We start from the raw sequence: 12,824 nt of genomic DNA on the forward strand, positions 1-12,824 counted from the left end.
TGTGAAGGAAAAAAAAAAAAAGAAGAAGAAGGTAGCGGGAGGGGAAGAATGAAGGGGGGGGAAATCAGAGGGGTAGACGAACCATGAGAGTCGTTGGACTCTGAAAAACAAACTGAGGGTTCTAGAGGGGAGGGGGGTGGGAGGATGGGTTAGCCTGGTGATGGGTATTGAGGAGGGCACATTCTGCATGGAGCACTGGGTGTTATGCACAAACAATGAATCATGGAACACTACATCTAAAACTAATGATGTAATGTATGGGGATTAACATAACAATGAAAAAATTAAAAAAAAAAAAAGAAAGAAACACAGGTAGGCCCGACTCCCGCCGTGAAGAAGCTGCACTGGCCTCGGCTGCATCCTTCTCCTCCTCCCGCTCTATTTTGGGGCCCCATGATCTCATGCCCTCTGCAGACCGCACTCTGCAATTTCAGTCCAGCCCGCGCCGCGAGGCCAAGCAGGGCGATTCCTGCAAGTGTTCGGAAGGTGCCCGGGGCGCGGGGAGGGGAAGGCTTTGGGGGAAGTTGAAGACGCGCCCACGTACAGGACCCAAAATAACCGACACGCAGAGTGCCCGAAATCAGACAGGAAGCCAAATAATCCGGGGCGTTGAGTTGCTTTCCCCTCACTTCTAGCGCTGGGCGGGGGGCGCGGAGCCAAGGGCCTGGCGGCGAGGGGCGGGCGCGGCGGCGGGCGGGGCGGGGCGGGGCGGGGCGGGGCGGGCGCGGAGCCTATTAAAGGCGCGGCAGGGCGGCGGGGCCGAAGCGCCGGGGGCCACGATGGAGCGCGACGGCTGCGCAGGGGGTGGGAGCAGCGGCGGCGAGGGCGGCCGCGTTCCCCGGGAGGGCCCGGCGGGGAACGGCGACCCGAGCGTCGGTCGCGCCGCCGCGGCGCCCGGGGACGGGCAGGCGGCTGAGTCCTTGCTGGCCCCCATGGAGGTGGGGGAGGAGCCGCCGGAGAAGGCGGTGCGCGCCCGCACGGCCAAAGACCCCAACACCTATAAGGTGCTCTCGCTGGTAGGTCCGCGGCCCGGCCCGGCGCCCGGGAGGGCGGGGAGGGTGGCGCCCGGCTCCTGCGCGCCGAGCGCGGTCAGCACCGGGGGCCCGGAGAGAGGCAGCGTTGCGGCCGCTTCTCTTCGCCTGCACGCGCTCGCCTGCGGGCGCGCAGACCTGCTCCGCGCTCTGTTCCTGCTCTTTACCCCGGGGGAGTAGTGCGCGCTCCCCTGCGCCACGGATGCTTCTAAGGGCCGCGTTTAGGAAACCAGGCTGTTAAAATTGCCACCTTTTAGAAATACCACTCGTCCCCAGCAGAGTAGGAAGATTTTAGAAGGGAAAAATGACCCGCCCGAAAGTTGTTGGTCTTAGAAAAGGCCAACTTTTCTTTTTTTTTTTTCTTTTTAATCTTTTTTGGGTGACTCTGGGGGTAGTATTGATGACTTTCTTTGCATTAACTGATTTCACTTGAAAAGATTGAACAGAGTTCTTTAAGTTTTATCAGGAACTTTAGGAAATGCCTTTTCTTTTGGCTCTGCTTAGGAATTTCCTTGCAGCTGTTACAGAAATTCCATCAATATTCATGTTATGCGAATGTGAAGAAACGTTGACGATTATTTGTCCACTCTTTTAACCGTAGGTTACATGGTTTTTGTTGCTAACAAAAGTAGCCATTATTCCTCTGCTATTTTGACAGTTGCAAGATCCACAATCAATTTGATGAAATGTGGGGGTTTTCATTCCTATGGTAGGAAGTGCTGGGCTGAGAGTCAGAGCCTGGGTTCTTGGTTTAGTTAGTAATTGCTGAGGCCTTGTATAAGTCTCCCAAACCTCAATTTCTTAATTTGTTAAAATGAGGTCAAAAACTAATGATGTATGGTGACTGACATAATAAAATTAAAAAAAAAAATGAGGACATCACCTCCATTGCCCATTACATAGGATTATTATGAGAATCCCATGGGAACAATGTGGGGAAGTAAATTGAAAATTACAAGTAGACAGTCATTTTTATGCATTATATAGAAGTAACATCACTTACTATGATTGAACAATGCTGTGTAGAGAATATCTTTTCTGATATTTGAAACCTACTTTCATAAGCATTTCCATTTTCACTATTTTTTAGGTATCATGGTGATGTTACAATACTTTGAGGAACCAACATTCCTAAACTAAAGAGATGATGTCATATGCTTAGTAATTAAAACTTAAGCCTAAGGTTCCAAGAGTCACAAACCACATAATGTTTATATCTCAATATATATTTTTGCATCAGGATGAGAACTTACTTTTGGACTTTTGAGTCACCTTTTTTTGTTCCTGTTAATGGGAGACTTTTGCTTCTATGACATGATCACTAAAATTATTTAGTATCCTTTTTTCAGGTGTTTAGCACACTACCAGGTATTCAATAATTGTACATTGAATCTGTGTGCAACTCTAATGTGAAATCATTTCTAAATGCCTATAGCCTTGGAGGATTGCTAAATTGCCAATTGCTATATTCAGTTTTTAAATCTTTCCTATTCATTTGCTTATAGATCCGCAATAGGTATCAGCAAAGACCTACCTTTGCAACATGCATTTCAGTCTTTGACACGTGCAATCAGCTGGTCAAACAGCATTCCATTGTGTTCTGATGGTGTAACTCTGGGTACTGGACATGGAAGTGTCTTAGGTCTTCCTTTCACAAGTAGTATAATCATGAATATTTCTTATTCTATTAGGTGGGGTCTTTTGCTGTAACACGAATCAGCAAAGAATTCTTACCTCCTATCTTCGATGAAATACTGTGGGACATTAAATATACACCTAAACTCATTGCTATGTTTTAATTAGTAATCTTAATTAGTAACACAAGTGAATGTGAAAGCTTTTACCCATTCTTCTTTTTCTTCCCTACGTCAATACCCTACTTCCCCCCTCCCCACCAAATGATGCACTTCTAAAGGGAAAAGTCTCCAGAAGGAATTTGACAACTGACATCAAAGAGTTCTGGGACAAATCTTCTGGAAAGGAGCTGCAATTATGGGATTCCTTTTTTCAGGTTAAACATCAACACACTTTTCATAAAGCTGAAGAAGTGAGTTGACTGACTGAATCCAGGGTTGGGATTATTAGAGGCCAACTACTGATCTGGTTCTCAGCCACACAGTTTTTATCTAGCAGGATAATTATTATAAGACTTGCCTTCCAGAGAGATAATCAGTGGCAACTCTTGCATTTTTCTGAAGATATTTCAGATAAGCTTAAATGATGTAGTAATGAGAGAGTGGATGAAGAAGGGAAGAGGTGTTGAGTCCAGGGAAAGAATTGTAGGCTCTGGTGGCTTTTGGCCCTAGGCCCTGGAAATGCTCATGCCCAGGCACTAAGCCAGACTGCAGAAAACTCAGAGGGCAAGTAGAAGTACTTCTCTGTATATGCTCCAGTAGATGTGTTAAATACTGGATGCCTTTCCTTAGTTCCGAATTAAATTTTGAACTGAAATTTTGACTTTCACTGAGGTTAGACTTGAAGATTTATTTGAAATAATCCTTCTTATTCCCTGGTATCATTTTAAAGGGCAGAGAATTTTCAACCACAGTGCAGTACATTTTTCCACTGACCAGTGAGTCCTTCTACAGCATTATTTTGTGTTTGTGACCTTCTGCAGTGCTTATGAATACGTATACCTGTGTATGTGAAAAGGGCTTTATGTGTGGGTGGTGGTGGTTAAAGACTACTTTCACCTTTCAGTGAAAGAGTTTTTTGCAAGTGGCAGAGGTTGCCCTTGTTTATCGGAGGTTTGGGTATGAAAGTTACTAATTCGGTAAGCTCTTCTCCCCTTTTTACAGCACATTGTCTTATCTCTAAAATACAGTTTGGAGAACATTCAAGGTAATTCTCTACTCTTTTTTTTAGAAATTTATTTATTTGTTTGTTTGTTTATTTATTTATTTAGAGAGCCTGAGCGGGGGGAGGGGCAGAGAGAGAGGGAGAGAAAGACTCTCAAGCAGACTCCATGCTGAGCACAGAGTCCGATGTGGGGCTCCATCTAACAACTCTGAGATCAGGACCTGAACTGAAATGGAGTTGGATGCTTAACTGACAGCCACTAGGTGCCCCTAATTCTCTGCTCTTAATCAGACCTGGAATTGACATTTCTCTTTGGCTCGTAAAATTTAATATCCTCCAGCCATAGTTTAGCATCTTTCAGAATGACCAGAGCATCTTAGAGGCCAGAGAAGTTTCCTGTTTGCCCCTTTTGGTATTTGTCTCACATGTTGTGATAAAATGAATCAAACATTCCTAGGAGGCAAGCAAGATGGTTGTGTTTACCACTGGGCCTCAGACAGTGCCTGACACTCAATGTCGGCTTTTGGTTGAATGAATGACTGCACTGCATTTTTACTTAGACCAAGCGACACTTTGCCTTGGAAAAGAGCAAGATGGGAAAACTTTCTGACCACAGACCCATATGACCAGTTGAAAGTCAGGAATCTAAATATAGATGCGCTAATAGATATGATGCTTGGGTAGAAATTCAGGGATAAGATCAAAACTGCGATATCATTTCATTAGGGCCTTGGGAGACGGAAGAGGCCGTGAAGGAGCTATAAACCAAAGTTTCCAGCCAAGGCCAGCATGCTTTAGGACAGGCCAAGCAAGGCCTCTGTGGTCGCTTGGATTCAGAAGTAGGATCTAACTGCCTGCCATCCTCTTAGGTACAAACAAGCCAGGTGTGGCCGTCAGGCATGCACAGGTTAGGTCATCCTGCAGGTACAGATGGGAGTCGGCTTCACGTGTATTGTGGCCTCTTCTGTGTTAGTGAATTTGCTCTCATACCCCACATTCAGTCTTCATGTCTTTTGTGGGGTACTGTTTTCTTCAGCATTGCTTTCAATTCCTTTCTGCTCTGAGTCCCATTCTGGTCTCTCTCTCTCTCTCACCATTGATACCTCAGCAGGTTTCTGCTCCATGGATACACAGCCATCCTTTCAACGTTTTCTTTATTCCCTTGCGTTCCGCTTGTTCAGTTCACTCTGGACACTCGGTTTTGCTGTCCCCTGCCTCCTTTATTCATCACTCTGAAGAGAATCCCTAATGGCCTTGTTGAGAGACCTTATGCATTCTGTATAATAAAGAACTGAGGACCATTGACCCATTTAGAATAGTTACAGAAATTTTTATCTTTCGCCTTCTCATTGTCCCCCAGCTTACTTTTTTCTCAGATATCAGCATTAAAGGTAAATGAAAACCGTTTTATATTCAGATTGAGTTTGATAAATTTCACTGCAAAATATTCTTGTAACTTCTAACTCATTTGGCAAATGTATTTCATATGTATTATGGGCGTTTTGGACAAGTTAGAGAACTTAATTGTGATCTATAATTTTTTTTTTTGGTAGAAGAGGCATTTCATATTTCAAATGATTTAGGGACATATAAGCTTTTGGAATACAACTTGTAATTAGAGATCTACCTTTGGTTAAAATAAACATGCCTTTATCAACTATGAAATATCCCCAAACAACAGAAAGTAAACAAGAAACCTTTTAGCAAATGAGTTCAAGGCAGAACGTAGATTACTCTTTTAAGCTTGAGTCCTATGCAGCAAGAACTGATATTCAGAAAGCTGACTCAAATGAAAGCCCTTTGGCATCAAATAAAATCTAAGTTACATATTTACTACTAAAGTATAATAACATATTTAAAAGGGCTTTTCAAAAGAGTGACCAGAATGTTCAGCTACATATTAACTAGAACACTCTGTTTCCTGAGAATTTTAGTTATTTGAGGATTAATTACAAGCATTAAGATAACATCTATAATAATCTTTATTTTATCCTCCTTAATTTTTAGTTTTTCTTAAGATTATTTATTTATTTTAGAGGGAGGGGAGGGACAGAGGGAGAGGGAGAGAATCTCAAGTGAGGTGTCCCTCACTTTTAGTTTTTAGTTTTTAAAATTTTTATTCTTTTTTTTTTTTTTTTTTTTTTAGAGAGAGAGAGGGAGGGAGGGAGAGAATCTTAAGCAAGCTCCACACTCAGTGTGGAGCCCAACACGGGGCCCGATCTCACAACCCTGAGATCATGACCTGAGCCGAAATCAAGAGTGGGACATTTAACTGACTGAACCACCCAGGCGCTCCTACTTTCAGTTTTTAGGAAAAGATTTGGTGGAAATGTAGGTGGTAACAGTTTAGATGATGATTATTCACAAAGCACTTTGCAATTTTAGAAAGCATTTTCCCATATATTCTTAATTGATCCTCAACACATCAGCAACTCTGAAACACGAAGGTATAGTGATAATCAGCCCTAGTTTACAGATTAGGAAACAGGCTCACAGGGGTGCAATCAGGTTTCTCAAACTGCAGTGTGCTTAGGAAAACAGCCGGAAACTGTTAGGGACAACAGATTGCTGGGCTCCATTCCCAGAGGTTGTGGTGTGGAAGGCTTGAAATTGTTATGGACTAAATGTTTGTGTCCTTCTCACATTCATATGGTGAAGTCATAATTCCCCCAATGTGATGATATTTGGACCCAGGGCCTATGGGAGGTAATTAGACTTAGCTGAGGTCATGAGGGAGGGCTGTTATGAAGGGCTTAGTGGGCTTAGTAGCCTTAGAAGAAAGGGGAGGAGAGGAGATGTGAGCTGTCTCCTTCCCTTCCCTCATGCCCCTTTCCAACACACCCTAAGAAAGGGTCCTGTGGAGACATCATGAAAGACAGAAGAGTCTTCACCAGGATGCAGTTTGGCCAGCACCTTCATCTTCAACTTGCCAGCCTCTAGGAAGTGAGAATTTCTGTGGTTTAAGCCACCCAGTCTGTGACATTTTGCCACAGCAGTTTGAGCAGACTAAGATAGGAATGGACCCAAAGAATCTGCAGAATATATTAAGTACCTCAAGTTATTCAGATGTAGTTGGTTCATTTACTCTACTTCTAGAAACAGTGGGTTAAATTTACAGGTGAAATTTGGAAGTAGAAAACTTTGATAACCAAAAGGGCTTTTAACTACAGATTTTTATTCTGGATTAATGGCTAATGGCATCCCATTCGTTTGCCTTTTAATCAGTGTGATGTCAATAATCACATGTTACTCTGAGCTTCCAATGTATACAAATTTGGGGGAAAGTGGTTTTCATCTTCTTGATTTGAGTTTCCTTCTTAATACATTTTTAAATGTAGATTAGGAAAATAGAGAGGCCTGATAGAAAGTCATTTTGGAGGGAGTGAATTTTCAGAAGCATATCTCATTTGTGGATGGATCATCTTAGGATGGTATCTTATGTATCTTAGGATTTTACATAGATTTAGGTGGCAAACATTCTATCACAGGTGTGGTTTGAGATCCTTCAAGAGCATGGTTTTCAGGAAATATTTCAGAGACAGAAGCTTGTTCCTAAAGCTGATTTCTCCCTTGAGAAGCTCTGTGGCATTAGCAAGCATCTGGGGCCTACGGTCTGTCGTGGAGAGAGAGACGTGGCAAGGAACTCAGGTAGTTTTTATGGTGCTGTTGTGCAGCAAAAGAAATAGGACTGTCATTATGACATTTTTCCACATAGAGTCTCCCATTGCTCCAGATTACCTTTATTTTGAATACATATGTTTATAAGCAAAAGACAGCACAGGTAGAACAAAGTTGCAAAAGCCAAAATAGCTCAGGCAGCACTCTCAAAGTGTGGTGGGTGGGTCCCTGGGGTGTCCCGAAGTTAAGTCTTTCAGGGGGGCCATGAATTCCAAACGATTTTAACAACAACAGCATGATGTCATTTGCTCTTTTCACGGTGCTGACATTTATACTGATGGTATTAAAGCAAGGGCAGGGGCCACTGCTGTCACCTTAGCAGGCGTCCGGGCAATGGGCAGCCCCACTTACACGCGTGGTCACGTACTTGCGATTATGCCAAAAAGAAATCAGTTTCACTTAAAAGAGTGTAGAGCCAAGATGTTCATCGACAGATGAATGGATAAAGCAGATGTGGTGTATATATACAATGGAATATTATGCAGCCATAAAAAGGAATGAAATCTTGCCATTTGCAAGGACGTGGATGGAACTGGAGGGTATTATGTTGAACGAAATAAGTCAATCAGAGAAAGACATGTATCATATGACCTCACTGATAGGAGGAATTCTTAATCTCAGGAAACAATCTGAGGGTTGCTGGAGTGGGGGGTGGGGTGGGAGGGATGGGGTGACTGGGTGATAGACACTGGGGAGGGTATGTGCTCTGGTAAGCGCTGTGAATTGTGCAAGACTGTTGAATCTCAGATCTGTACCTCTGAAACAAGTGGTACAATATATGTTAAGAAAAAAAAAAGAAGAAGAAGAGGGTAGCGGGAGGGGAAGAATGAAGGGGGGGAAATCGGAGGGGGAGACGAACCATGAGAGATGATGGACTCTGAAAAACAAACTGAGGGTTCTAGAGGGGAGGGGGGTGAGAGGATGGGTTAGCCTGGTGATGGGTATTGAGGAGGGCACGTTCTGCATGGAGCACTGGGTGTTATGCACAAACAATGGATCATGGAACACTACATCAAAAACTAATGATGTAATGTATGGGGATTAACATAACATAATAAAAAAAAAGTGTACTAGATGAAGCAGTAACAATGTCTCCTGGATGAGGCAGATTTTCTTAAATCTCAACCCTGAATGACCTATCTCTGTAGTGTGTGAAGTGGGAAATACACATCCACACGTCTGCCGCACACTGCAGAGCTGTTGTTTTCTGGAGGGAAACTCTGATTGAGTTGTGAGCTGAACTAGCTGCTCCCCCCCCTGCCCCCACCTCAGGCCACCATTTTTATTTGAAAGAACAACTGACACACTGTTATTCAGACTTTCGTATTTGGTACACATTTTCTCAAAATGCATAATGTTAGCTTGTCACTTCAAGCAAAACAAATTAAGGTACCTGTTGCCCCTGATAAAATCCAATCTTTTCAGCAAAAATTAGAATTTTGGAGAATCTTGTATCTGCTACTGTATGATCGATAGCTTCCCAATTTTTAAAGACTTCTGAAGAGGGGCACCTGGGAGGCTCAGTCAGTTAAGCGTCTGCCTTCAGCTCAGGTCATGATCCTGGAGTCCTGGGATGGAGTCCCGCATCAGACTCTTTGCTTAGCAGGGAGTCTGCTTCTCCCTCTCCCTCTGCTGCTCCCCCTGCTTGTGCTCTCTCACTCTCTCTCTTGAATAAATAAATACAATCTTTAAAAAAAGGCTTTCTGAAGAAATTGATGGAAATAGTAAGGAATGTGGTTTTTTTCCCCATAAGGTATAAGACATTGTGTCAACATTTGGAAGAACTACATAACTCAGTAAACTCATGTTTTCCAAGAGACCAATGGAGGATTTACAAAACTATGAATGGGTGTAAGTTTCATTCAAAGTGCAAGATAGACTAAGAGATTTTAATGTAACAGCATGAAAAATGTATTAATATTGTCTCAAGTTTAATGTTGGATTTTGCCTTTACAGAATTACCACTTGTAGAATTTTGGTGTGGTTTTAAAGAATGTCCATGATTGTCTGAAAAGGCTTCTTAGGGTCCTCTGTAAGAGTATAAAGGAATTCTGAGACCAAAAGTTTTAAGAATATCGACTTTAAGGAAAGGTTTACGTTCAATGCTATTTTAAGAAATGAGGGGCGCCTGGGTGGCTCAGTCAGTTAAGCATTTGCCTTTAGCTCAGGTCATGATCCCGGGGGTCTGGGATTGAGCCCTGCATCAGGCTCCCTGCTCCGGGGGGAGTTTGCTTCTCCCTCTGCCTGCCACTCCCCCTGCTTGTGCTCTCTCTCTCTGTCAAATAAATAAATAAAATCTTAAAAAAAAGAAATGAGATTTAGGCATATAAAAAGAATCAGCTAGTTACGACTTACTGTATCTTTATATAAGGTCCTTTCTACATTTCAAAATACTTACACATCTAATACCTCTTTTTGGTCTAAACCACAGCTCTGCCATTATCTCCATGTTAGAGATGAAAAACATGGCTCAGAGAAACTTGGGGGACTTTCTAAGAATTTCTAATAATTCTCTTAATCTTATCCCTGTAGCTTATTGATAGTTTTGAAGTCAGACAGATTTGAGTTTAAATCCTGGAACTGTTATTAGCTGTTTGAATGTAGGCAGATAACTTAAGTTTCCTGAATATCAGCTTCTACAACAATAAAATAGAGACGATCAAATCTTACTGGATGTTGTAAGGAGAATTAAATTAAACAACATATACAAAGTGGGACACAAAATCTGCCCTAAGTGGTTGTTTTTCTTGTGATTACTGATAAGCTTCGGTGTGACTGAATTTTTTATTTTTCTTACTCAGACAGCATGCACATCCTGGCTACCCAAAGTATAGTCCGCAGACTGGAATATCAACGTCACCTCCTTGGCATTTGTACGAAGTGCGGAATCTTGGGTCCCTCTCCAGACCAACCAAACCAGAATCCGCATTTGTGCAGATCCCCAGGGATTTGTCAACACATTAAAGTTTGAGGAGCGCGCTCCTAAGGATGACAAAGTGGTACAGAAGGCACACCAACCCGAATTTCTCTAGCTGGGGGTGCTCGTTCACCTTTGTGCTTCCACAGACTTCATACATGATGCTATGCTTAAGAAAAAATTACTAAATGTTCCTTAACTGTTCAACTTTGTTGGCTTTGGGTTGAAATGGTGCTACTGCTGGGTTGCCTTTGGCCCCTTTCTTTCCTCGGACCTCAGGGTGCCTTGATTAAAGTAGCCCATAGCCCTTGTTGTGTGTACAGGACATGACATAAACGGTCTCTCACCCCCTTTCACGTGTACAGTTTCCGTGTCTCAGGAGCTGACTTGTGCTCTCCTTTGTTTCTTGCACTTTTAATCCCTCTTCCTTACTCTGCCCTGGCTTATCCTTTAATTGCCCTTTATTGCTCTCAGAGGTGCCAATCTTCCGGCTTTGCTGCGATCTGATAACATGGGGATGTTCCTTCCAATTCAAGCATCCATCTATCAGAATATCAAGCAGATTGCACTCCAACATTGCACCATCAAGTAGAATTCTTCAAGTCAGAGTTTCCACGGCCAGTACCTTCTCAACAATCAACAGTACACCTGACACAAAACCAAAACAAAGAAATCTTGGGCCAGGGCTTTTTCAGGTGGCATTGAATCACATTAAATGTCCTTGGCACAGAGTTTATTCCATAATACTTCATTGTCCAAACACATTGGTTTCCTATAGAGTGGACCCTGCATCGCTGAGATTAGAATCTTCTGGAGACTAGGAAACAGGTGAATGAAGTGTATTCAGGTGGGAAGGGTGTGGTTAACATTATGAATACTATGCAGGTCTTGTCTCTTTGAATTAATAAGGGAACTACAGAACAATTCTACTTGTACACTAAAATGCCTTTCCGATCAGTTCAAAAGAAGTAAACGTGAGGAATGTTGATATATAAAAGTATTTACACATTTGTCATCTCTTGGAAACTTTCAAAGGAAAAGAGAACATTGATTTTCCTGGGATGATTCAAGCAAGTCTTAGGAGACAGGGGCACTTAAAGAGTCTGAAACTTGGACTCACAAGAATTAGTTGCTGTGTGACTTTTGAACATTTGCTTTGCTTCTCTGACTTTTCAGTTTCTTTAACCACAATACAGGGGTTTTGGACTAGGTGGCTTTCTTCTAGGTCTAAAATCTTTGTATAGTATCGAGAGCTTATAGTATTTCCCCCTTGTTATAAAAATACTACATATTACAGAAAGTTCAGAAAATGTGGGAAAGTATAAGGAAGAAAATAAAGATTGCATTCTTCTTATTATCTGCTATTAATAGTTTCTTTGATTGTGTTTGTTTTCTACCTCAGGACTTTTCTGTGTGTGTATCACGTTTTAGCAAAAATGGGATCATGCTACAGATGCTGCTCCATTTCCTTTTTTTCATTTATATTCCATTATTAGATTTTGTTATTGCTAGACAGCTTTTTAACCTTTCAGGAATAGGATTTTGAGACTTTTATGAGTTCATGGAGTAATCTTTGAAAGCATCTCTGCTCATACCTCAGACTTACTTAGTCCCCAAGAATTAAAAAAATGTTTAGAACACTTTTTTTTTTGTTTTTGTTTGTTTGTTTTACCCATTCCTCAGCCTCCCCTCCACTGCTCAGGTCTCTTTCTTATGGTTGAATGATTAGTTTTCCTAAACATAACGTACAAGGGGAGATGCACACCCCTAAGCTCAGTCTTCTTTCTGCCTCTTTCTCATTGATTCAGTAACAGTGTTACCAGATGGGAGCTGGGCATGAATAGCTTCATCCATTCCCAGCAGTCCTGGAGGTCTGTGACATATATGTGTGGGCACGGATCAGTCAGTATTTGTCAAGCACTTGGAGTAGACCCTTGTGCATGGTAAGAGCTTTGGAAGTATTTGGTGATTTTATACATGACTTTATGGAGTTGACTCTTTGTCAGACTTGATGGGAAGCACTTTTCCTCCTTGGATTGGCACAATTGTGTGATGTAAGAGGGAGCACAGGTGATGGCTGATAAGTCCGGGCTGGGACCCACACATCAGTAGGACTCTGTGTCCCTCTGTAGTATATGGGACATGCATATGTTGTGTGCCTAACTTGGACTTAGATATTTGAAGGACTCCAATAATTTCCACCTTCGGCTCTTACGGTACTGTGCCAATTGAGAGTCAGCCAAGATCTCAAGGTGCCTGTGTTCCACAATGTCCCGGCTCTGCTGAAACGTACCTCCCATTATGGTCAGCTCAGACTTGTTCTGTTTTCCAGATACACTTTGTATTGATTATTTCTGTTTTCTACCCCAAGAGTGATTTTTTTTTTTTAACCTCCCTTT

The 12,824-nt window shown here is 42.4% G+C and overlaps 1 protein-coding gene across 1 annotated transcript in view; it reads left to right on the forward strand.

The window, feature by feature from the left end:
• The first annotated feature begins 766 nt into the window (after window positions 1–766).
• ENPP1 (ectonucleotide pyrophosphatase/phosphodiesterase 1) overlaps window positions 767–12,824 on the forward strand; it is a 72,368-nt gene continuing 60,310 nt past the window's right edge. The window contains exon 1 of the mRNA XM_045865552.2: window positions 767–1,016. Within this exon, the coding sequence (XP_045721508.2) occupies window positions 780–1,016 (237 nt within the window). The 5' untranslated portion in view covers window positions 767–779. The remainder of the gene's footprint in view (window positions 1,017–12,824) is intronic.

Source organism: Mirounga angustirostris, unplaced genomic scaffold, assembly GCF_029215605.1.
Source record: "Mirounga angustirostris isolate CCGP_5_RB_7025 unplaced genomic scaffold, mMirAng1.0.hap1 SCAF_8, whole genome shotgun sequence".
In the NCBI taxonomy this organism is placed as follows: Eukaryota; Metazoa; Chordata; class Mammalia; order Carnivora; family Phocidae; genus Mirounga; species Mirounga angustirostris.